The sequence below is a fragment of the Syzygium oleosum genome, unplaced genomic scaffold, assembly GCF_021117445.2.
Source record: "Syzygium oleosum isolate NSW1041296 unplaced genomic scaffold, Sole_v2.1 Sole_v2.02, whole genome shotgun sequence".
NCBI classification, from domain to species: domain Eukaryota; kingdom Viridiplantae; phylum Streptophyta; class Magnoliopsida; order Myrtales; family Myrtaceae; genus Syzygium; species Syzygium oleosum.
The window spans coordinates 2244883-2269207 of NW_026607486.1; the positions used below are offsets into that span (position 1 = coordinate 2244883).

At 40.9% G+C, this 24325-nt stretch overlaps 4 protein-coding genes and 1 non-coding gene across 7 annotated transcripts; 1 reads left to right on the plus strand and 4 right to left on the minus strand.

The window, feature by feature from the left end:
- Nucleotides 1–1397: 1397 nt before the first annotated feature.
- TRNAY-GUA (transfer RNA tyrosine (anticodon GUA)) lies at nucleotides 1398–1487 on the minus strand. Its single transcript is given in 2 exon segments — nucleotides 1398–1433; nucleotides 1451–1487. It is a non-coding gene; the product is annotated as a tRNA-Tyr (tRNA).
- An 895-nt stretch (nucleotides 1488–2382) lies between these two features.
- On the minus strand, nucleotides 2383–3330 carry LOC115684698 (abscisic stress-ripening protein 2-like). Its single transcript, XM_030609546.2, has 2 exons — nucleotides 3018–3330; nucleotides 2383–2670 (listed from the first exon to the last, which is right to left on the minus strand). The coding sequence occupies exons 1-2, from the start codon at nucleotides 3261–3263 to the stop codon at nucleotides 2488–2490; spliced, it is 429 nt and encodes a 142-aa protein (XP_030465406.1). The 5' UTR covers nucleotides 3264–3330; the 3' UTR covers nucleotides 2383–2487.
- Nucleotides 3331–4114: 784 nt separating this feature from the next.
- LOC115684706 (protein SET DOMAIN GROUP 41) lies at nucleotides 4115–8018 on the minus strand. Its single transcript, XM_030609556.2, is given in 7 exon segments — nucleotides 4115–5149; nucleotides 6309–6407; nucleotides 6941–7041; nucleotides 7127–7166; nucleotides 7263–7800; nucleotides 7802–7911; nucleotides 7914–8018. Coding segments are annotated over 7 exon segments (1989 nt in total). The 5' UTR covers nucleotides 7983–8018; the 3' UTR covers nucleotides 4115–4117.
- Nucleotides 8019–8607: 589 nt separating this feature from the next.
- Nucleotides 8608–17611, minus strand: LOC115684707 (sterol 3-beta-glucosyltransferase UGT80B1). Of its 2 annotated transcripts, none has more exons than XM_056308542.1 (14): nucleotides 16883–17611; nucleotides 15734–15892; nucleotides 15026–15268; nucleotides 14205–14316; nucleotides 13904–14074; nucleotides 12894–12957; nucleotides 12680–12737; nucleotides 12408–12585; nucleotides 11209–11339; nucleotides 10659–10761; nucleotides 10186–10262; nucleotides 9846–9893; nucleotides 9400–9549; nucleotides 8608–9089 (listed from the first exon to the last, which is right to left on the minus strand). In XM_056308542.1, exons 1-14 carry the CDS (start codon nucleotides 17015–17017, stop codon nucleotides 8889–8891), a joined length of 1830 nt encoding a protein of 609 aa, XP_056164517.1. In that variant the 5' UTR covers nucleotides 17018–17611; the 3' UTR covers nucleotides 8608–8888. The 2 variants fall into 2 exon arrangements, with proteins under 2 accessions (XP_056164517.1, XP_030465418.1); XM_030609558.2 differs by having other exon boundaries at nucleotides 15734–15879; nucleotides 16883–17609.
- A 3838-nt stretch (nucleotides 17612–21449) lies between these two features.
- Nucleotides 21450–24320, plus strand: LOC115684715 (G-box-binding factor 4). Of its 2 annotated transcripts, none has more exons than XM_056308602.1 (4): nucleotides 21450–22175; nucleotides 22293–22364; nucleotides 22936–22965; nucleotides 23795–24320. In XM_056308602.1, exons 1-4 carry the CDS (start codon nucleotides 21525–21527, stop codon nucleotides 23972–23974), a joined length of 933 nt encoding a protein of 310 aa, XP_056164577.1. In that variant the 5' UTR covers nucleotides 21450–21524; the 3' UTR covers nucleotides 23975–24320. The 2 variants fall into 2 exon arrangements, with proteins under 2 accessions (XP_056164577.1, XP_030465432.1); XM_030609572.2 differs by having other exon boundaries at nucleotides 21456–22175; nucleotides 23826–24320.
- Nucleotides 24321–24325: the final 5 nt, after the last annotated feature.

A 24325-nucleotide genomic window follows, 5' to 3' on the forward strand; every position in this document is an offset into this window, starting at 1 on the left:
CCTCTCTGTGCAGCTTTTGATTTTAATCAATCAAAGTCGATTTGTTTACGGATGGCGATCTCGCCTTAATTTTCATACGAGCACATGGAAAATTATCAAAAAAGTCTTAAGCTTGTTATGTCGATGTCAATTCAGTCCTAAATATTTCGATTTGGCTAATTTAATCAGAAACCTTTTGACAGTTTGCCAACGTGGATACCGGGTGTCTTATGCGGCACGGTCGACGCTGACATAGACAATTTCTGCAATTTAAAAAATTCTTATTTTTTTTAAATATTTTTCTTTTCTTTTTGTTTCATTGTGGAGGTCGCGGCCCTCGCCCAAGCCCTCGTGGCCCGCAGGTGAGGACGCGAAGGCCCTTGCTAGATCTAGATGAGGGTGATCACCGGCCACGGCGCGAAGCAGCCATCGCTAGGCCTTGTCGGCCACAATGAAAGAAAAATAAAAATAATATAATATATTAAAATTTTAGAAATATTTTCCACGTTAGCGCAACCATGCCACATAAGATGGCTAGCATCCACATTAGCAATTTTCGGTCAAAATTGGCCAAAATGATCATATTGATAAATAATCAAAAAGGTTTAGGACCAAATTGGCCAAATCAAAAGGTTTAGGATTAAATTGACATATGTACGATAGTGAAGAGATACGTGATCCATTGTATTCTCTGGATAAGCTTACATGATTTTTGTCTTTTGCTCTTGGTGATGATCTATAGAAGTGTCTATACTTTGAACACAAAGCATCAAGTCATTGATTTAGTAAAGAAAGCAGGCACTCCTCTCTCATGGGAGCCAGAAAATGGTACCGGAGCAAAACAAGTCGAATTTGTCCGGATTCGTGCCTTTTTGTCAATCTATCCCCGAGCTTGCCAGTGTCACTTCTATTGCTCTATCTTAGCCTGAAAAGAGATGCCTTCGTACGTGCGGGTAGTTCCTACAAAGGATTGATCAGACCAGTGTCACTGCCCTCTCGCGAGAGCCAGAAATGGTACCGAAGCAAAACACGACGAATCGATCTGAATTCGTGCCTTTTAGTCAATCTATCCCCGAGCTTGCCGGTTTTTACTTCCATTGCTCGATCTTAGCCTGAAAAGAGACGCCTTCGTATGTGCAGGTAAGTTCCTACAAAAGGATTGATCAGACCAATGACAGACACAACATTCAAAGCACATCGACGTGTGTGCGTGCTCATCAGATCTTCAGCTTCGCCGCCGCACGATGGCACGAGCGACATTTATTTCAGCACCGAGGCCCCCTGGCCGAGGCCGTGCGGCCCGCACAGGTGCCTTCGAACAGTGAGCCATGGACACACATTGAGGGCAAGCCAGGAGGGAAGGAGAAAATAAGGAGAAGGTGGAAAACGAATGAGACTAGAAAGACAAAAGGAAGAAGTCCGACCTGCCGGATTCGAACCAGCGACCTAAGGATTTATCTGTGAGCAACCACTACAGTCCTCCGCTCTACCAACTGAGCTAAGGTCGGATTTGTGAACGGCAATCGATCTTAGGGATATAGTCAATATTTCCTGCCAAGAGGTTATCGCGATGATACCACGGAAAGTACCATTAACTACCAGTAATCTCGTGAAGTTTTTCTCTTCACGAGAGGAGGAGGACAAAAGAAGAAACGCAGCTAAAGTCGGCGTGGTTGACCGAGTCGGCGCCCTCTCTAACAAAAGATTATTTGAGTCCGGGCATTGTGTCCCGAGATAAAAAAATTTGTTGTTACCGATTGCATTGAATTGCGTATCCGTATGGGAAAATCACCATCTTTAACATAGTATTACGCCTCGTTCGGTTTTATTTTCTCTATACTAACTCCCCCAACAATAATTCGAGTTACATGCAAGAGACAGTTTTAAGAGAAACGTGCTACAATAAATACATTATCAGTTTCTCGACAGTTTAAACCTCTTTCGAAAAATCGATTTGCCTAATGCATTAGAAGGAAAACTATAACCTCTTTAAGCTCCGTTTATTTCGCGGAAAACAAAGGATTTGCTTAACATTTTCTTAAAAATAATCATTTGTATTGATTGAAATAATTAGTCAATGGAAAATATTTTTATAATCGATAATAATTTATCTCTAAATATTTTCGTGAACAATGAAAATATTATTGATTCATTCATTTTTTGTAAGCAATACGAGTAATCATCTTTAGGAAAGTGTTTTCCAAATAAAAGGTAAATTCGCATATAGTTCCGACATGGATGGCCAATCTTTTGTGTTTTCCCTTGCTTTTGGCCCCAAGGATGGCATCACTTGAGAAACAAAACTCCATGCATTTCATTAACATAGCTGCTGACTGAGATCATAAGAGCCAGAGACCACATAACAACGTATCGATATGTTCTGCCACAACTCGTACACTCATATAAGAAAGTGCATGCACACGAAGTATTATTTAACTAGGACGGCCTCACGCCGATACGATCGAATATAACATCGAAAGAGAGATTAATATGCAGGTGTAACGTAAATTAGAAGAGATGGTGATGCTTCTTTCCATGAGCCTCCTCATCTTCCCTCTTCGTCTCCTTCTTCTCGTGATGCTCATATAAAGCGTAGCCGCCCCCTCCGACCGCCACTGCCGCCGCTATTTCCTCCTCCACCCTGTGCTTGCGGGCGTGCTCGGGGTCTTTCTCCGACCGGTGCTTCTCATGCTGATATATATAATAGATTCAATTACCAAAGCCGGAGAAACAATAAGAAAAAAGAAGCATAATCATATGGGTGAATTTAGGTTACACGTGCAATATGATGATGGAGAAATAAAGTTCGGTCGGATCAATGTTTCTATTATACATAAAGTAAGTTATAATCTTTTTATTTAACCAACCAATACATCAATAGCATAAATTGTTGAGTTTATTTACTTTGTATATAAGAGACAATACCTTCGCACGTTGTTTGACGCGATACTCGTTCAAGTTAGTTGTTTTTGTTCATCACTAGAGAGATGAAAAGTCCAACCAGAATTATCGCATGAAAAGAGGGGGCAAAATGTTACCACGGCGTAAGCGCCGGCGGCAGCAGCGCCGAGTTCGCCGAGCTCCTCGAGGTGCCTGTGGTGCTTCTCCTCCTTCCGGTAATCGACACCCCCCGTGCCTGAACCCACCCCAGTCACCACTGTGGTCTCGGTGTAGCCACCCTGGGGGCCGCCACTGGCGTAGGTGGTGGCCGTCTCGGAGTAGGCGGCGTCCCCATCGTCCTTCTTGTGGTGGAAGAGGTGGTGGTGCTGCTTCCCCTCGGCCATGGTGGGTTGGCAAATATGACAATTCAAACCACCAAATGACTAATTTGTTCTATGCAATAGAGGGCCAAATAGGGATGAATTGATTTATATAGGGAAGTCGGGCCTCATTTTGGGGAGTCCAATCCAATCTCCTCCGACAACGTGGGAGGCAACGTGGTACAGATCGGACGGTGAAGATACTGTGGAGCCCGAGTCAAAGTACTTGTGCATGATGAAAAGATATCCGCCTCCTGAAAATTGCTTCACTTGTTGGCTAACTCCTATAAATCTTATCGTGACGGTAATTCAGTCACACGTTTCGCGTTCACGTTTGTTCATAGGCTTTGAACGTGAATCAGTAACGAATGATACGACTACGTATATAGTCTGGACACACTTAGATCGATGATGCGAGCGCAACGATGAAGATTAAGGATGCTGGATTTCTTCCATCCAAGCATTAACGATTAGGTGAGTCCATGGGATTGGCAGCTGGAGCTAGCCTTGCCTAAATTTAAAATGTGATGTCGGCAAGAGCATCGATCGGTTCATGCTTCATCAGCTGCTGTCTCCTTGACGAACTGCTCAAAGGTGATAAGGTATTGTCACTGTCGTCAAAGGAGATTTAACCAAAAGTAAAAACTTGCTAGTGAAAATCTGTGGAACAAAGGTTCAATTTGCAATTCAACCGGCCGCTTGTGTGACTGAGCCAAAAACACATGATCAAACAGGAACTTGAGTTAGTTCTATGATACGATGCTATCACTGCAAAGCTTCGTGAACGAGGCAACAGTTAAAACAAGTCAGTGCACAAATCAGAGCCGTCAAGCCAGCTCAAGTAGAACTTGCCTGTTAACTTAAAATGATTCAGGGATTCAAAAATTCTCTAATCGATCCAGTGAACAATCTACCATGTCATTCTCATTGGATAACATGTCAAGAATGCGCGGAGTCCGACCGTAGCATATACTCCAGAGCAGTCCTCCATACATTAAACAATGGACACCAAGCTGGAACAGAAGTAGTCTTCTTTCTTGGTCACACGATGCACGCAATTTATATGTAGAAGCATTTTGGTCTCTCTCACAATAAGAATCTAAACCAGTGCCATCTAAATGAGCTCCGAAATTGTATCCATTGAAGATTTCGACTGTCCTGAGCCACCCAAAATCAACAGGATCCTTCACTGCTTGCAAGTAACGACTACCGTGAGCTAGGAAACCCCAAAGCATCTTTGTCAGAACAGCAATACAGCTCATGAAATCCCCAGATATGTTTTCAAAGTCCATATACAAAGCTTGACTCCAAAAAGGCCGCAACTGAACTTTGCTCATCAAGGAGCACCTGCAGGACTGGGGCTTGGGAATTGATGAACGTGCAGTGTGCGGTTTTTCTGAAAATATACTCCACGCCGAGCTTCTAGAAAGAGACAACAAGGACTCTCCTGCACTTACCCAAAAGGTTGCTGCAGATGCCATTAGAGAAGATTCAGAGCGAAACAGATGGTGGACTGCTCCTGCAAGAAGCAGCGAGTATGCTCCACTGATTCTGCTCAACTTCAAAGTTTCCAATACAAGAGCACCTGCTTGTATCTGTGGAGCAACTAATTGACTCGAACAGATCCTATAAGCGGAAGCCAATGTTATGTAGGCATTCAAGGAGAGATGGTGCAAGGGTTGCAGAAGAAACTTTTGCTTGATTCCAGCCTTCGATGCAAAGTCTTCATCAAAGACCCTTTCCGTAAGCAAACTCTCGAGCTTCTCGCAGCAAGACTTTGGATCACTATCTGATAGATATTCAGATATAACGTCATCCATCGACTCACTCAACCTTCTGGCAGCCTCATCCTGATAGATGCTGCAGTTGGTTCTATCTTCACTGAAATAGCCATAGGCAGCACAGAAATCCTGAAAGGTTTGGGTGGTCTCAATATCTCGAATATATTCATCAGGGTCCTGTTTATCAATTTCTTTCCTAGTGGCCATCATGATTTTGATACTGACTTATCATTCAAGTCAGAAAAGTGATGAACTAAATAGCAGGTAAAATGTGGCTCAGGAACAACATGCACAATTTCATAGGTCAAAAAGCAGTTGTCAATGAGTATGATCGCGGAGATATTAGAAATACCTCCCGAAGGATCTTACCTGATGCTCACCAACAAAGATTCTTCATGAACAGATAATGCATTATGCGACTAGCAGGAATACATGAACATGACGAGATAAATTATTAAGAGATATGCACATAGCAATGCTAGATAATCCACCAACAAAACATTACAACTTTGCTAAGCCCATACAGTGGCATGGGCTAACAATATAGCTTATATAAGACAGATATACTACAAAGAACAAATTCAAAGTATAAACGAAAAAACACTAGGAAACCTAATCACTGAAACCCCATCAGCTGCAAAGTTGGAGTAATGAACTTCAGCTGAACTATGAACATGAGTTAGGAAATCTAGATGGGAAGAACACCAAAGCATTTATTATGTCAAGCAACCTCGAATATTATGTAGCAATAGAGACTGGAAGATAACAAAAGCTTGCTCCCTCCCTTTATCTCATTTCTGGAGAGCTTTTCATTAAAAACTTAAACTTGCTGTTCCTGTGTTCGGTTGATAGAAGCTAGATCCTTGGTACTGTGTAACTCACTACTTTACCTCCACCATAGTAATTCTTTTCTTTCTTTTTTAGCACCTCAAGGTTCCTCCATCATAACCAAGTCTTGGAAAATAAATAAAGGACTTTTAACTTTTGAGGTTCCTACCAAAAAACTTTTTTCTTCAACCAAAGTCAGTCTTCCCCAACTTCTAAAGAATGTATGACTTGTGAAACCCAAATGATATCAGTTAGTTGAAGTAGTTTCAGGCCATAGGGACAGGCTTGGATATGTCCCCATTTTGAGTATCATACCATTCAACAATTTGTTGTCACAAGTTGCAAAAGCTCACAGAAAAGCAGAGAGAAATCAAGAAAAGGAAAGAGCCTATAGATTACTGAGAACATGCAGCCAGAGGATATTATTTGAGGGAAGAGTGATAAAGTTCAGATCTTTTACCTGCAAAGCGTGATCCACATATCCTAAAGGTTCTGCATCACATCTTGTACAGGAACATTTAAATTGATACTTGGACTGTAGCTCAGACTGCCTAGCTGCCTGGAAGAATGAAGATTAACAGTACATTACAAATGAGGTCAGGCACTAACCAAAAAATACAAATGAAGACCCAAAAAGGAAGCTAGATTTGGAGAGAGAGAGAGAGAGAGAGAGAGAGAGAGAGAGCACTTGGGGCTGCAAATCTAGTATATTGTGGGGGTGAGAGCATACGTGATGACAACAATATGGTAATGCAGATCGACTCCTGAGATTAGAGCGTCCTAACAATTTCAATAAATAGCAATGAGTGGTTATTTCATTATGTTTATTTGCTCTCAGTACTAAATTTGAGATGAAAGGATTGAAATCACAATACCTCTGCATAATTTCTAAATTCTTCAATGAAAAAACTTATATGGGAGGACATTCTTTTCACTTGATGACGCGCAAAACTTAGAGCTTAAGCACCCAAGTCACTTACCTTAAGACAATAGTATTTGTACCACTGAGTAAAGCATGACTTTTTTTCTACACACAACATAAACCAAACATCACGAGAAAACAAATAGCATAGGCATGAAAAGACTACGCACCTTAGGCTGCAATAAGTCAGTGTATGCAACAGTCACCTCCTCCTCTTTCTTAATTGCCTTTATGCTACGAACTATTATTTTCGGCCCGTAATCTGCATAATCTTCATCGAAACTAATAATGTTTACAAATTCTAGGGAGAAACAAATTGGACAAAGCTGTAACTTGTCAAATTATGTTCTTGCTACCTTTCCCAACTTCACCAGGTCTGCAAGCAACACTGTCCATCTGCAACATCATATTCCCAATGAACACGAGTTAACAACAACCGGACCTTGATATGCAAACACACGAATACGCATTCGAGTTTCTGCATGTTTTTACTTGAGCTCGATCGCCATAAGGAACAATGCGGAGCCACCATTCGTCCGGAGCCCGAGCACTAATCTCCGGTCCACTAAACTGAAACCTATAACAAGCATTAGCCGAGCAACTGTGATTGATCCACGAGAACTCCGTACCATACACAGCAATCCCCAGGCCGCGACCGTCGACATCCTGGACCTCCACCGCGTTCGTAATCGTCGCGCACAGCGCCGCCTCCTCCAAAATGGCATCGCCCTCCACATATCCGCCGCCCAGGCCCAGCCTCCTCCTCGCCGCCGCCAGGGCCCTGGCGCCGCTCCGGATCCTCTCCGCAGCCTCCCCGTCGCCGGAGCTCATCAGCTTCTCGCGGTTCGTCAGGAGGCCGCCGATCCTCCGGCTCGAGGCGTCGGGGCCGCGGGCGAGGAGGCGGAGGGCCGCGCGGAGGTCGGAGGTGTCGCCGGAGGCCGAGCGGAGGAGGAGGAGGAGCTCCTCGGCGGAGGAGAGGCGGGGGGAGGAGGCGGAGGGAGGGCGGCAGCGGGCGGCGGAGCAGTAGAGGGAGGAGCGGGAGGAGCCGGCGAGCGGAGACGGAGGAGGCGGAGGAGGAGAGAGAGGGGAGAAGCAGGAGGAGCAGTGAGAGGGGAGGAAGGAGTCGTAGAGGGCGAGAGAGAGAGGAGCGATCGGCGGCGTGACGTCTTCGCCGACGGCGATGTCCGCCGTCGCTCTCATCGCCATCTCCATCTTCTCAAGACGGCTCTGCTCCGTCGTCGCTGCGCTACTGTTGTTAACTGTAAAGAGTGCAGTTAAGCTTCTACGTAAACCATCGTTTTTTTTTTTCTAGAAATTGCGGGCGAGATTTTTTATTTTAATAAAAAAAATTAATAAGTACTTTATTTTTTCATCTTATATCTTAAATTCTTAATTAATAGAAATCAAAAGGATCAGGAAAAATTTCAAATAAAAACTTGAAGTAGCTAAATCGTCTCAAATAAGGATATGAAATTGTCAAATCGTCTCAATTATTTAGAATGTGATTGCACTTTGTATAATATTTTCAACATTACATGTGATCTTCCTTATTAATAAATCTACTAATGACATAATAGACTTTCGGCCGAGCTTCCAAAAACCAATTTGACATTGAGAGGTTTGTTTATCAAGTTTGATTTGTGTCGGGAATACACGAAATTTGAGTTTTGTAACTACGTTACCCACTTGTTAAGGTTCGGGATCGAAGGCCAAAGAAAACGACTGGATTTAAGATTGACATTCGAACCGACTTTTAAAAATATTTAGGATTTAATTGCGCGCGAGTTAAAATGGTTGAGACCCTGCAAGGTAATTTTTCAATACCCTGGCAACAGAGGCCCAATGGACATGATCTTCCTATCACATGCTCTCATCAAATGTGTATTTGCTATTCAACCTTCATCCATTACAATACAACAGTTCAAATAAGGCCTAGTCATGTTACAAAAGCAGTGGCAAAATCAATCTTAGGCTAGGTTTGAATACAATGGTCAGCCAAACCCTGATAAGAATGAAATGAATGATATGGATAAAATTGGGAAAGAAATTTTTTTTTAGAGGGACAAAAAGGAATGACATCTATCTATACACCCACTCTCAATGTATTCAAAGGAGGCCCTATTTACTACATGGCAAGCAGCACCACTTCTCAATTTGGAGGAACACCCACCGGAAAGGGTTGGGAGGCTCGTCGTCGTCCGAGGACGCAGTCGGCAAGGGAAGCTCTCGGGGCAGATGCCGATGAAACGCGTCGACCGCGGCCGCCACCCCGTCCTCGTTTTCTATCAGCTTTGCTATTTCTATCGCCCGAGACTTCACCTGGAAGCATCGATGCATAGAGAAATGTTACAACACAGCACGGCGGCATTTTCAATCTCTTGAGAGAGTGAAACTGAGTCATCTTTTATTCTGTTTTACAATCTTGTTTTTTTTTTCTGCAGAAGATTCAGCATGCCAATTTGTGAAAGGCAGCCTCATTAAAAAGTAAAACTCGGTTTTATTTCATTGAATTTCTGCTATTCGACTTGCTTTGGTCAGGAAAAACTGCTGAAAATGTAATTCAATGATCAAGACGTGCTTTATTGCATCCATACATCAAGGAGTGGGCTCATCAAGACATCTGAATTACCTCAGGTTGTAGCATAAATCTTATGGCATCCGAAAGATTCTCGATGCTGAGCTGGGAGATTGGTATGGGTGCAGGGCCAAGGCCTCCTTGGTGGACTCTATCGCCCCAGAAGAACTGATCTCCAAAAAAAGGAACTATGGTCGTAGGACACTGCAAACCACATTCTCAACATTAGTTATAAATGAAGCAAAAAATAGGCTCTCGACATTAGTTATAGATGTAGCACAAGATAGATGCTTAAAATTCTTTCGTAACAAAGAATCTGGAAGTGGCGCTAAATCCTTGCCACCAGAAGATATAGCCTTATCTCTTCTTCGCGACGCACCACTTTAACAGCATATTTTTTCATTCATTCTAAATGAAAAGAATCCAATAGAAGCTTTATGGCCTATTTGCCATTAAGCAACCAAAAGCAAAATGCAAGGCTCGAATGTGTAAATTTTTACCCCAGCTTTTAGTCCAGTAGCTGTTGTTCCTGCACCACCATGATGAACCTGCAAGTTGAGCAATACGGTTTCACCTTAATTGGGTCTTATGAGCAGGAAGAAATGATGAAAAATTTGAACTAGCATTGATATTTTATGAAACCACGCTTCATCAGATCGAGCTATCAGAGTTCACTAACAAAATGACTAACAACTAGATCATCTACCCATCAGGTTCTTGCAGCGAAGGTGATGTAAAATCAATGAACATTCGTTCATGTAATAGACACGTGTCACAACTTATGATGATGCGACGGTATGAAGCCGAAGTACTCTCTTCTCTTAAGTAGGGCAAACTCACCACAGCTGAACACTGGGGAAACAGCCAATCATGAGGGCAATCCTCCAAAAGAAAAATGTTGTCTGGAACATCCAGAACTGCAAGAAACAGAGTCAATTAGAATAGAGCCAGTTACCACATACAATTATGGAAACCCACACATATTCCGTTTCTTGACATTAATAAGCAAGATAACGAATAATTGAATTTGACAAGAAACCTTGTTAGCAGATCAGGTTCCACTACATTTAATTAAGAATTGAGGTTTTACTCCAAACAGTAGTCTAGGTATTCCAAAACCAAGTGATATCTGAGCTCAAGAGATAGAAAACTGTGCGATTTTTTTTAACCTAACAACGTTAATAAACTAATAACACATACAAACTAATGCAAAAGTGTTCAAAAAATCACCAATAAGAATGCTTTAAATCAAGCTATATCTTTTGAAGCACAATAAGAGGAAAGGCGGGAAAATTAAACAGCAAGATACTTACGGGTCCCAAGATCACCCCATCCTCGACCAACTATCCCTCTTTGTCCGGTATCCGTTAATGCCTTAATTATGATATCTGTAGTTTTCTTGGAATCTTCAAGAGGCTTCACAAGTCACCAATAAAATATTTAACATCAAACTCCAATAAAATTCATCTCTGAACAGAAAACAGAAAAATTCCAGAAAACTGATTTTTCCTATAATCTAATAGCAAGAGTTATCAGCATAACACGGCAGAAATCAAGTAGTTAGCATATTAAGGATGGAGTTTTTACTGGATGCCAGAGTATATAGTCGACTAAACAGTTACTTCAAAAACTAGAAGGCATCCTTGAGATTACTAAGAAATAGCTGGGCCAAAATCTAGCACAAGTGAAGAGAGCAGAGATTCGCATCTAGCCAACTATAAAGGGTATGACTGCTTTGCAAAAGAAAATTTCCCATCTGGTATAATCAAATAAATCAAGTACGTTACTCATATCTATACTCTTATGTACAAGCAAAAGGGTTCAACAAGAAGAAAACTTTGAAGCACAAAGAAATAGCCATACCATGCTCCCAAACCCGATATACATAGGTTTTGGTCCCTTTTGAATCCATTCAACAAATTCTTCCTGAGGTTTATACTTCGACCCGAGGTTAAGGAAACAATAGCCAACAACATCAACTAACGGCCCCCAATCTGCAGTTATTTAGGAACGATACGATGACACAAGATTATGTGATCTCAAACTAAGGAATTTCAAAGTATGTTTGCAAAAAATAGACAACAAGGCACAAGACCCAAAATTTAATTGCTGGTGGAACAAAGAACCTAATAGAATAACTAATTTCACATGTAGCTACTCCATCAAAGGCAAGTAAGAATATGACTTAAAGCAAAGAAAATCAAAGCTTTTCTCTACTAAGATGTCATGAAAATTTCTTAAGAAGTGATGTGTAGCAAGATAGATGATGAATACCAGAAAAATTTCCAACAGAAACATTAGCTGCAAATTCATGCCATCATAAGAGCTAGTTTTACTAATCCCACAAGCCATTTTTAAATGCTATACCTGACATTATAGCTCTTATGGTTTATTATCATTATGCCATAAGAAGGAAGGTACTAACTGCCTTTACGATGATAAGAGAAGTCATGAAAAGTGAGGTACTCAACACAGTTAATTTGCCCTTATAATTGTAGTTCTCAAAGGTGAGGCTAGAGGGAATGCGACACAAGAATTGCAAATTGCTAGGAACTATTCAGGTTGTTTTGAAACACAGATATATCAAGGTGCAGATAAAGTACCTAGCATCAGATTAACAAAAATTAGGAGATATCTCAATACTTTGTTTAAGTGGAAATATTTCACATATGGAACAAACTCCAATGACAATGGGGATTTAGCAGCATTTAGATGCTCCCTGGTCAGAAGAACCAGTAAAATTTTTAAATTTCTCGCTGCAATTCTCTTGATTGATTCAGGTTTCTTCCTGTCTACTATTCCTCCCCTTACATTTTTAGAGGCGGACAACTAGTTTCTATATGGGGCCACCAGCATGCAGTCACACCCCAGCTAGACACATTACCACCAAAACTAACTGAACATGCAAAACACAGCAAACACGAATTCTATAGCACCACTCCAAACAGCAGAACTTGTTTCTCGCAGAGGAGAGACATTTTTAGTCATAAAGAAGAACAGATCAAAATATTCTGGCAACAATGTCAATGACGAGCACTCTTGGCTAACTAGGGCTTCCTTACCACTTGGCTTAGGCACAAGATGAGGACTCCACATATATCCTGTTGGCAAATGAGATATTGATCCACGGTATGTACTAAAATATGCAATAGGAGCTAGCTTCAACTTCCTTTTCCTGAAGTCATTAATGTAGCCTCTTATACCCCACCATATCAGGAGATCGACGATTACATAAGAAAGCTGGATCCAGCAAAAACGATTTATCAGTGCAATGAGTTGGAGGCAAACTTACTAGACGTTCTATAGTCGAAATGTGTGATATCGAAAAGCATACCCAGTTACCCGCTCTTTGAGGCACACGAGCCAATGGATGAGAAAATTCATATGTCGGCCTGCCTATCAAAAACGTATGTGAAAAGAAGCATCCTTTCAAAGAAAATGTAACTCGTAGCTAAACAAAACTTGCAGTTGAACAAAATTTAAATTTAGCACCAAAATTACTTAATAAGAGGATTTAAGGTCAAATGCTAAAACAGTCAAACACTTACGTCCATGGCATGGTAAAGAAGATGTGAAGAGGTATACCAAGAGCTTCCGCAATATGTGTATGTCCTGCAACCATAACCACATAAAAAAGTTTCACAAACCCTATCCAGGATGACAGGTCATTGTAGCTTTCCTTTTTCCTGGCTGCCCTTCCGATCTGTTTAGCAACTAAGTATCTGTTCTACATTCAACCTGAACAGCCATAATGCCCATACTTCCATAGTTGTTGCTTTAGTAATCATTTTTCATACTTTCACATCTTATTTTTCAAAGGTTGTTCAGTATCCAACAAATGAAAACGACAACGACACCCTTAACAACACTGTCATGTATCATCAAAGCGCAAGAGAAGAAAGAGGTGATTCAGAATCAGGTGTAGGCGATGGCAAATAATTAGGAACGGACTAAAGAAAACTATGTAGTGTATAAAGAAATCTCATGAGAAAGTGAGAGAGTTCGAAGATGGAAACTTTTTCCAGGTCCTTAATTTGTTTTTGTACGCAATTAGCTGCAGATGGGATTTCTTTAGACACTACATAGTTTTCTTTAGTCAATAAACTTAGGGTTTGGATCCTCTCTAGCAATGACAAAAGATTATGCCTCTAAAAATCAAAGTTTCTTCAAATTAAAGATTCATCCATTGAATCTTAAGTATGGTATATATGGATTGTTGGCCCGTTTCCCGACAATATTTTTAAGATTTTGGGAAAAATGATATGTTTAACATGATATTCAAGCACATTCACTGGTTTCAATCAAGCATCTCCCACTCTTTTTGTAAGTTCCCTGTCACTCATTATCTGTTTGACATGGTTACTTCCACGTCTCGTTTTTTGTATATGAGGTCAGACCTATGCAAGACAGTCAGTTTTAAGACCTAGCTATACATTAATTGTCACCTTTTCTGACAAATTAGCTTTTGGGAGAAACAAAATGTCTAACAACTATGTGGAGGAAAGTAACTCCTGGAAAATTCGAAAGACAACAGTGAATTTTTGCAGTGTGAGCTTACCATAAGCAGGAGGATTTGCGATAATTGCCTGAGCTCTAAAAGGCAATCCAGTTTCTGCATCCGGTTCTGTGCAGGCTGGAAGAAGAGATTCAATTATAGCCTTCAGCTGTTTTCTCTGAATAGATATTTCTCCTGGCCCGGATGGGATGAAACCTTTATTTCTGGCCATAACTACAAATAACACACGAGCACCAGGCAACCGGAAATTGTCAACAGAAAGATGCTAGAAACTAGACCAGAATACTGAAGCATAAGACAAAACCAACATATCATTCGATTCAAGAGGAGATTAGGACCTTACATCCTGCTAAAACTCGAGGATCACCACCCAAAGGATAGAAATCTACACCAGCTGACCTCACAAAACTCTTGAAGTTGGCATGAGTAGCCAGCCTGACATGATGACCAAATTCCTGGAAACAAGGCCCAAGAAAAAAGAAGAAGAAGCAAAACTCATCTCATTTTAATCATTTCTAGAATACTAAAGTTCATGTAAGCCAAGGAACACTTGTTTATCTCCATAGTAGTGATTTCAGAGCACACAGCTTCAGTAACATTTAGTGAAGTCATCCAAGGGCATCAAATTGGCAACCCCTGGAACCACAGACATCTAAATATTATCCTTCCCCAGGATTCTATCTTGAAGAGAAGATAAGGGCTCAAATGTGACTCACAGATAGAACAAAAAAATTTCTCTGAATTCTAAAGAAAACTTTCAGAAGAAATGCCCAATTGCTTAAAACCAGACAATAATTTATCTGATGTAGCAGACGCGATTGTGCTTGATACACTCTGGATGAGATTTACAGTTGGTTCAATTTCAATGCCTACTAATAAAACCCCTGAGCAGCCAAGAGAAGTCCTATTTTAACGGCTCTAACTTGAGAGTCTGCAATCAGCAGGCACTCATAAATAGAGAAGACGCATCTATTCTTTCCAACACCACTACTCAGTATAACATGATAGAGAAGGCATACTATACGTACTTTACAAAATGGAATAACAAACGAGAGTCTTCATGTGATAGTACAAAGCTATTAGATATTCGGTAGCCTTCGATATTTAGGGGAAATGACAAATACAAACTTAGCAGGCATCCCAATAACAGACTCTTAAACTTGCCTGAAGTCTCTTGGCCATAGCCAAAAAAGGCTGCACATCTCCTCTTGTTCCAACAATAAGAATGGTGATTTTCAACCTTGGAATCGATTTGTTTGAGTCCACGATAGAATCATCGACACTGATAGGTGCTGATTCAACAGAATGAAGCTCCAGCAATTCTGAAGCCATGCTGTCGCTCTTGGTTAAATCAACTTCCACCGTGCCATCATTTTGAATTTTGACCAGCTCTATAATGAGCTTCTTCTGAGACAAGTACAGGAGAGATAGTCATTAGTGAAGTGAAGAATCACATACAAAGTACTGTGAAATATTGCCTATTAGTCATTATAATAGTAAAGAATTTTTTTTATGCGTACATTAATGTATGAAAATGTCTAGGATTTCCCATGAAGCTGCTAAACAACCATATAGTTTGGAAAGATAGAGTAAAGAAGTCACATAATTCCCTTCAAGTTCAACTAGCCAATAAGTCTGTGTTGTTTCCCGCAGCATTTGGCAACATATTCTCAGACCAGGCATTAGACGCTTGGCTTAATGGTTTCCCCTAAAAATAAAGCAGGACATAGAAATCTCATGCTTTGCAATGAAGCTACAAAATACAAACCATTTTTTCTTTCGTTGTTTTTTAAGGAAGACAGGCAGGGACCTTTTTGATGCATAATTGCAAGATACTCAAAAGTCCAATACATGTGATTATCATATACACACCTTTTCACGTTCTGACAGCCTGTCAAACAAATTGTGCCTTGAAGTTTCCTTTCTCTCTGTCATGGACCTGTAAAATGTAATATCCTGACTATCATGTTGAATATTTCTTCGATGTCCGGTAGGAGCACTGATGCAATGATCGAAACCTGCAACCACAAACTACATGAAATAAGCAAGGGCTAAATTGAAACAGATATAGATTAAGCATATTGAATTTTCTGTTTGATCAGTTAAAAGGTTAATTTGATATCTACACTCGAATACCATGACCATATTGACAAGGAAGCAACTATTTCATGAGGACACTCACGGTAATTTCCAAAATTGATTAAAGTTAGAAAACATTGCTGAATAAGACATTCTGCTCTAAATTCACAAACTTTCAGATTGTTCTACATGAATCCTTGGGTAAAACAACTATTTTACCACAAGGGCTAAATCAACTTAGCATAAATAGATGTGTTAATATTATGGTGAACACTTTAGCGAGTGAGAAAACTTAGTCCCAAAAATAGAGGCCCTAGAATTTCCTATTCTGGATGTTCTGGATATGAAGGAGCTACTTTCTCTTGCCTTTCTTATTCTCGTTTTCCTCGACAGACTCAATTGGCAAAATTGACTATGCAGGTTTAACTTTTTTCGCCTTCACTTTTGGCATTTCGAGGCACTTTCGCCATAGGCTTGTTTAACTCGCAAAATGAAAAACACATTACAGGAATTAGAGCAGAAGGATATTGCTTGCATTTCTAGAGTTCTACAACCACTCCACAAATGCAAAGAGACTACAATTGAAATCGTAGTCGAAACAAAACTGTCATAAGAAATGAGAAGAACAACATGATGCCTAATCATACATTATGCTCTATTTAAAAGTCTACTTCAACTCGTGTACTTTCACGGATGATAATTTAACGACAGAACACATTTGATAAGACCCCCGAAACAAAGCCTAATGGCACTTGTGGCCAATATTCACGATGTAGTAGGATCAGCTCCTTTCCTAAGCTTGTTCCTGCAGTAGTCTTTACCATTTTTCCCCTCGGTTTCTTCTTTTTAACAAGTATGATTTTCAACATTTTTCCTGCTATTGCTTAGTCATGCAAAACACTGCATTATAGTAAGCTAAAGCTTGCGAAACGTGTCGCTTACTTTTTCGAGCTGAAGAATGGACGTTGGAATCATCTGATCGAGAAATCTCCAAAACTGATGATGACCTCTCAGAACCAATCTTCCCGTCTTCTTGCTCCATAGAAGAGCCAGCATCTTGAAATGCCCCAGATTCATCACTACCACCTAATTGCAGCAAATCCGCGATCACTTCCTTGCCGCTGCCAATAATTCCTTCCCCTGATTCTTCAAGCGAGTGCTCCACCCCATTACTCCCCATATCACGAATTCGAATCCACAAATAAAATTCTGAGTGCACCAGAACAACAGTTATTTCGGAGACAGTCCAACTTCGGAATCCCGCAATGCGAATGGATACGATAAAGCAGGAAAAAAACTACAAGAAACAAGACCCGCAATCGGGATTTACCCGGAAAAGAGTTCACGACATGAATCTTCAAATCAACCCAAATAAGCACAGAGACCCAGTCGACACCATGACCCAGAGCAAGTGTCGAAACTTGTCGCTTCAGCTTCTTCTCAGCAGTTCCCACAGTGCTAAAAGAAAAAAATTTCAAGAATCCGCGGAAACTTAAGAGGCTCAACTTCGTCGGACGTCAGATTCCACCAAACCAGAAACACCCTTGAAACTCTTTGTTCGTATGGAAGAGCAATTTGACTACGGTTGACCAAACGAACGAGCAGACCAACCGGTCAATCAATCATATGCGTGGAACGTCCGGTGAAGCAAACGATGCCGTTCCTACTTCCTAGGAATCTGAAACTGAACCTAAGTGTCAAATTTCGACGCCAGAATCAACACCAACTGGGTAAAAAAAAAGTGAGACTTCTTTCTTCTGCGCACGGATGAAACTGAGCTCCTTGGGGCATACCCAGAAAAGCTCATCCCCACACAGCTTCTTCCGAGAAAAGAATCCACAGCAACGGGAGCGAGCAAAACAGTCCAATCACTTCAGCAATCCCAACTAAGCTAAAGGGGGGAGATAAAAAAAAAAGAAAAGAAAAGAAGAAGGGGGGTAGCAACTAGCAAGTCGTGGATGAGCAGTGGGAACTTGGGAAGTTTCATGCGGCCATCTCGATCATGGGCATACGTCCAAGGCCCACTGTCAGCGTGTCCCCAGCAGCCAACAACAATCATTGGAACCTAAGAAACAACGGAATTGTCAAAAGGCTGTTAATCACACCCATGACTAATAAGTAGAAAAGGAAGGATTTTTTGCCTTAAAAAAACCGTTCTTTTTATTCGCTCTTTCGGGCCAGATTTCTGCCCAAAGCTGGAAAGCTTTTTTTTTGCATTAAAAAAAAAAAGAGACGAGCGGGACCCGACGCGACGCATGATGTTGGGAAGTCCCAAACTCGAATCAATCAATCAGAGAGCGCCAAGTTCACGAGAAATCCGATTACTGATTGGGGGGAGGGAGGGAGGGACTGCCCCCCCCCGCCTTGATTTCTTTTCCTGAATTTCTTGATTTGTCTCTCGAAATTGTTTTCTATTGTCGGTAAAGATTCTTTTTTTTTTTCAAGAAAGTAAAATTATCGCGAGAAATCTCAATTAAAAATATACGAATTAATTTATTTTTGGGCCATGGCTTATGATAAACAGTAGATTTTTCATTATGGCCGGTAAAATATGTTTATTAAAATATTTTTTTTATTAAACAAAAATATTTTTATTAAAAATATATATTTTTATTTTGTTTGGAATTGATTCCATGGCGTTTGGTTACCAAAATTAAGGCCATGGATGGTAAAATATATTTTTTATTAAAATATTTTTATTAAAAATATATTTTTTTTTTTTTGCCATGGATTAAAATATTTTTTTATTAATAATATTTTTATTAAAAGATCGTTCGGCCAGTGGCATGACCGTAAAATAAAATAATTTTTTTATTAAAAATATATATTTTTATTTTTTTTTGGCCATGACCGAGGTAAAATATTTTTTTATTAATAATATTTTTATTAAAATATTTTTATTAAAAATATATATTTTTTTTTTTAGCCATGTACATGGCCGTAAAATACTATTAAAATATTTTTGCGGGTAAAATAATTTTTTTATTAAAAATATATATTTTTATTTTTTATGGCCATGACACAGTTCGTTAGCCATGGATAGGTAAAATATATTTTTATTAAAATATTTTTATTAAAAATATATTTTTCTTTTTGCCATTCTCGTAATGGCCGTAAAATATTTTTATTAAAATATATATTTTTATTTTTGGTAGTGAGGTAAATCTTTTTATTAATAATATTTTTATTAAAAATTTTATTAAAATATATATTTTTTTTTTTTGCCATGGCCTAATCACCGTCATAGACCAGGTAAAATAATTTTTATTAATAATATTTTTTTTTTCTTTTTATGGCCCCCAGGAACTAAAACTATTTTTATTAACCCTCCGTTTATCCCAGGTGTATCGGTTTGTGATTTTTCGTGATATCAATCCAATTTAACGGAAACTAACATAGGGTAAATTAGTTACAAATGTACTAATTTTTTGGGTTTTTTGGGTAAATTTTTAACCAGCAAACCAGTTTGGCATTATTCGTGGTATTAGCTCAAAAAGTAATTCGATGAAATCGCGACTTCCTGCTTTGGGTCCGTGATTCTCCGACACACGGGAAAACTTCTCCGAGAAGAGATTAATTAGTTCCTCGATAAGTCGGGTGGATAATAGGGACCTAATTTATATTTGATCTTTTTGAAAAATAAAAAAGAAGACTATTAATCGACTTTCCCATTAAAAATGAATCCCGTGGCTTGACCACGTGAAATAATTTATCGCGAATAAAATATTAAGACTGGGGGAATATTAAAATAAGTTCGCGCGAATGGGATTGGAATATTGTAGGCCAGGACAGCAGGTGCTGAGCTGGCAAATCCTAAATCCAGGTTGGACATTCGTTCATGGGGACTCGAGGCGGTCGAAGACCATGACTTAACCATATGAAATCTCCGGCGAATATGCTAATTCCTAAATTGAGAAATGCACTGTCCAAGCTACTGGAACGCTGACTTTATATGTCTAGTCTGGTTCAGTCATGGGCCGCTATGGCGTGGTGGTCGGCCGCCACGGGTGACCCTCGGCCAGGTCTGCGCGAGGGCCAACCACCCTCTCCTATAGTTGGCAAGGGTGGGACGGCGACGGCGACGGCGAGGGCTGTAGCCCTCACCCCCTGTCTCCCTTCCCTTTCTTTTTTAACATAACTTATTTGTTTAAAATTGAATTCAAATAAATTTTATATCAGATTTGGGTAAAACGACGTCGTTTTTAGCATTATGTTTCATGATTTAGCCACGCTATCGCCACGTAGGATAGAAAAAATAATTTAAAAAAAAAAGCTGCGTCGACATTTTCTGTTAGCCAAGTTAGACGGAATTAACGAAATGACTCAATTAAATCAATTTGAAAAGTTTTACCACTCAATTGCACTTTTACAACAAGTTTTAAGACTTTTAATGCACATATTACTTTCCAAAATGTCAACAATTTCATAAGACATAATTTTTTTCTTAGAGGATGGGATTTTTAATGAGGTCGTGTTAATGTCGAGTTTACATAGGTGAGTAAGAAAGGTCAGTAGCGGCAATTTAAGAGACTAACTTGGATCGCAACGAAGGAAATTAGGGGACGCTGAAATTTAGATGGAATGGATGCCCTTTTGAAGTGAGGATGAAGCTCGCGACGACAGATTTTAAAGCAGCGAGAGAGGAGGAATCGACAGAGAATCGAGGATCGCGGAGATCGAAAGTTGTGGAGCTGACCTCAGTCCGACCATCGAGCCAAGACCGGCGGACCCGATAAAAAAGGGGAGACCCGGGAAAGAATCGACTGAGGATCGAGAATCGAGGGTGCTGGTTCTTCATAAAGAGCAGAGGAATCGAGAAAGAACTCGAAATTCAATTTGGGGTTGGTGGTTCTTAGGATTTTATACTCATTTTTTAACCCCCGTTGCAAATTTTGAACAAAATTGCCCCCCCTCCCCCTCAAATCCGCCATTAAAACAACGGTCGAATATTTGGGCGACCGGCGAATTCAACTCGATATGACTTCAAATCATTATTTGAGATAATATTCACTCCAAGAAATTTATTTTTAAATAAAACGGTCGAATTTCAAGTACTTGTTAATTACTGGAGTTTGCCCCAGTGGCCACCCTTTCTACTTGGAAAGGGAGAGGTGGAGAATTCGAATCACGTGTAGTTTCAGATGTGGGTTTTGACTCTCATAAAAATCTGAGGGCGTGTGAGAGTTCGTCCAAAAAAAAAAAAAAACCGTACTTGTTAATTTTGCATTTTTTTGAAGCCGTCGGTTCTGCTTTACGTAGGCCAATCGCCGGACGAGGAGGGTGGCAGTGGCACGACAGTACTGCCGCATTGGAGGGGAGCAGCGTGGCGGCCGGCAACTACCCCCACTTTTCCTCCCCTGCCTTTTGCAAGTTGTTGCACGCCCTCCCACCTTTCACCTTTCGTCTTTCTCCTTCTCCGATCCCAACACCATCAAAGAACAAAACACGCTACCATCCCCCAGAGAGATCCTCCCCCAACCACCACCACCACTGCAGAACCCTAAAACCCCCCTCGAGAACAGCGGAAGCTGCTCCGCCATCGAGGGAAAAAAAAATGCCGTCGTAGGCTGCTGCGGCGGCGGCGATGATGGCGTCTTCCAAGTCCAGAGAACCCGATCCGTCCCGTCCCCTCTCTCTCTCCTCCGCCGATTTGTTGACCGCCGTCGACGGCGGCGGCGGCGGCTCCGCCATGGCCGCCCGCAGCGCCTCCGCCCCCTCCTCCTCCGCTACTCCCTCCTCCGAGTCGACCCTCCTCGACGCCCCCGCGGCGGCGGCGGCGGCGGCGCCCCCCAGGACCGTTGACGACGTGTGGCGGGAGATCGTCGCCGGGCAGAGGAGGGAGTGCAAGGAGGAAGTCCCGGACGAGATGATGACTCTGGAGGATTTCCTGGTCAGGGCGGGCGCTTCCGTCGGGGTGGAGGAGGAGGAGGAGGAGGAGGAGGGGGAGGAGGTGGAGGAGGAGGAGGATGTGGAGGTGAAGGTGAAGGTGCCCCCCGCCGAGAGGATGGGCAGCATGGGCAGCGGGGCGTTCGCGTTCGACGCGATGGGGCCCAGCACGATAGAGACGGTGGAAGGGTCCATCGTGGGGTTTGGTAATGGGGTGGAGTTGATCGGGGTAGGGAGAGGGAAGAGAGGGGCGTGCGTGCTGGAGCCGTTGGATAAGGCGGCGCAGCAGAGGCAGAGGAGGATGATCAAGAACAGAGAGTCCGCGGCGAGGTCTAGGGAGAGGAAGCAGGTGATGGCTTTGGCTTTGGCTTTGAGCTTTGAGCTTTGAGCTTTTGCTTGTGCATTGAGGCTGGGGTTTCGTTTCTTACTTGTTCGTTCTTCTCTGGTATGCATTTCTCTTTTACAGGCGTACCAAGTGGAACTGGAGTCCTTGGCTGTGCGACTAGAAGAAGAGAATGCGCAGCTATTGAAAGAGAAGGTACGCTCATCTACGAGCCCTGCTATTTTCTTTTGAGAATGATGATGATGTGCATTGGTCCAGAATGATTGAATATCTCGTAACAAAGAGTTATCTTAAAGTTTTTTAGAATGTTATTTGATGTCTCTATATAATTTTCTCTAGGATGTAATAGTTCTTCCCCTATTTCAGTAAACTGAATATGGAACATAAGTCTTTTAAGGATTTTGTTTGCTGAGATTACTTCGTCGAGTCTTTTTTGATTCGTAAGTCTTGCTAATCTCGAAAACGTTCTTGGTCTTCCTTCTTGGATAAACGAGGCATCTATAAACGGGTTGTTATGGACTACAAAAGACAGAATTGTGGAAAGGGGAGGTGACTTGTCAAGACAAATGCATGTTTTTGTTTATATGTCCATGCATACAATAATATATGTAGTTACAGTAATACATATTGCATGCATTGTATCTCTCGGCCTTCTTATGTCGGCCCCACCAACCCCCTTTCTCCCCTTGAGAAAGAAATTTGCCTATCTCTCCATTTTTAACTCTGTGTAATTGCACTTATAACAGAAATTTTCTTTTACCTGCAGGCTGAGAGGACTAAAGAGAGGTTCAGGCAGGTGCGATTTTTATCTATTTTTCTTGCCATTGCTTGAAGTTTGCCTTCGGTATTTAATATTGGAATCCTTCTCTCTATTGCACTCTCGTGTTAACCCATGCTAGAGATTAACTTGATCCTGACTTATTTGGAGAAATGTAAGTGGTGAAGTAGATTTGGTTACCGACTTAAGACTTTGTCATCTTTACTCAGCCGAAGTTCTTGCAAGGGATAGCACATTCTTCTCTTCTCTTTAATGTTATTGAGATGATCCTTTTCCATTTTAAAAGTAGTTTTCCCCTTACACGACAGTGTTGTATAGGATTTGCGTGGAGAGCAATGTGGATCGGTTTTTGGTGAAAGATTTGTTTGCGAAAAAATGCATAACAAAATGAGCAATAGCTGCTATGCCTGACAGTTGTTCCGTTTCTCTCTGAAAATTGTTTTTCCCATTTATGAGCATTGGGGTTGTTCTGCTTTGGAGTTCCAATGCAAAACAGTTTTCATTTGAATAACCGATGCACTAGTTTGGTATGAACAAGAGTCATGCTAGGCTCTGTATACTCTTGGTAGCTTTCTGAGTCTTTCGAGCTGATTATAACAAAAGAGAGTTTCTTTCTTTGCCCTGATATTGAAACAGAAACATGATGTAGGCGCAGGACAGTTGCTTATGTTTGGCCTTTCTCTGTAGTTTACCTGACCTTAGGATCATATCTATTCTGAGTCAGACACATTTTCATCAAATATATTTGTACTGATTCCCTTTTTTTTTTTGCCATTAAACATATCGTACCGATTCACTATGCCAAGTTTTTTTTTTCTAAATTGGCTCCTTTATTTGCTATGAGTAGGTTTTCTATTTAACATCATCCATCCTTGCAGCTCATGGAGAAAGTGGTTCCCATTGTGGAGAAGCCAAAAACAGCTCGGGTTTTGAGGAGAGTTCAATCATTGCAGTGGTAAAAAACATCATGCTTAAAAGTGCGAGATGGGAGATTCAACCTTCTCTGCCGTGGGAAGGGTGGAAATGAAGCATCCATATGATTATCTTCAGATTGATTGTTGTGGCAGTGGCATTGGCAGTTGCTTTGCTCATCAAAGAGAAGGGATTTTCTCCATGACAAAAGTAGAATAACATGAGAGAGAGCGAGAGAGAGTGGCCACATGCAGTCTGCAAGAAAATATCAAAGTAGTGGGCATTAGAGTTTAGATAAGAAGTACTAGATTTTCATGAGTTGCTTCCCCAATTGGCAGTTCTATTTGTTCTGTAGAGACAGTTGTAAAAAATTTAATACGGTAGATTCGAATTTGATTATATGAAAGTTATGTAAAGATTTGAATGTAGTCTGTGAAGACAACCCCCGATTTTGCTCTCTATTTTG

What these genes read in the sequence shown, in the direction of transcription:
- LOC115684698 (XM_030609546.2), bottom strand. Translation starts at nt 3,263, where the DNA reads ATGGCCGAGGGGAAGCAGCACCACCACCTCTTCCACCACAAGAAGGAC. An exon ending in CCGCCGGCGCTTACGCCGTG is followed by an intron (nt 2,671 to 3,017) that starts GTAACATTTTGC and finishes TATATATATCAG; the next exon opens with CATGAGAAGCACCGGTCGGA.
- LOC115684707 (XM_030609558.2), bottom strand. Translation starts at nt 17,120, where the DNA reads ATGGGGAGTAATGGGGTGGAGCACTCGCTTGAAGAATCAGGGGAAGGA. An exon ending in GGCTGTCAGAACGTGAAAAG is followed by an intron (nt 15,269 to 15,733) that starts GTGTGTATATGA and finishes TACTTGTCTCAG; the next exon opens with AAGAAGCTCATTATAGAGCT. An exon ending in ATGGGGTGATCTTGGGACCC is followed by an intron (nt 10,263 to 10,658) that starts GTAAGTATCTTG and finishes TGTTTCTTGCAG; the next exon opens with TTCTGGATGTTCCAGACAAC.
- LOC115684715 (XM_056308602.1), top strand. Translation starts at nt 21,525, where the DNA reads ATGATGGCGTCTTCCAAGTCCAGAGAACCCGATCCGTCCCGTCCCCTC. An exon ending in GGTCTAGGGAGAGGAAGCAG is followed by an intron (nt 22,176 to 22,292) that starts GTGATGGCTTTG and finishes TCTCTTTTACAG; the next exon opens with GCGTACCAAGTGGAACTGGA. An exon ending in CTAAAGAGAGGTTCAGGCAG is followed by an intron (nt 22,966 to 23,794) that starts GTGCGATTTTTA and finishes TGCTATGAGTAG; the next exon opens with GTTTTCTATTTAACATCATC.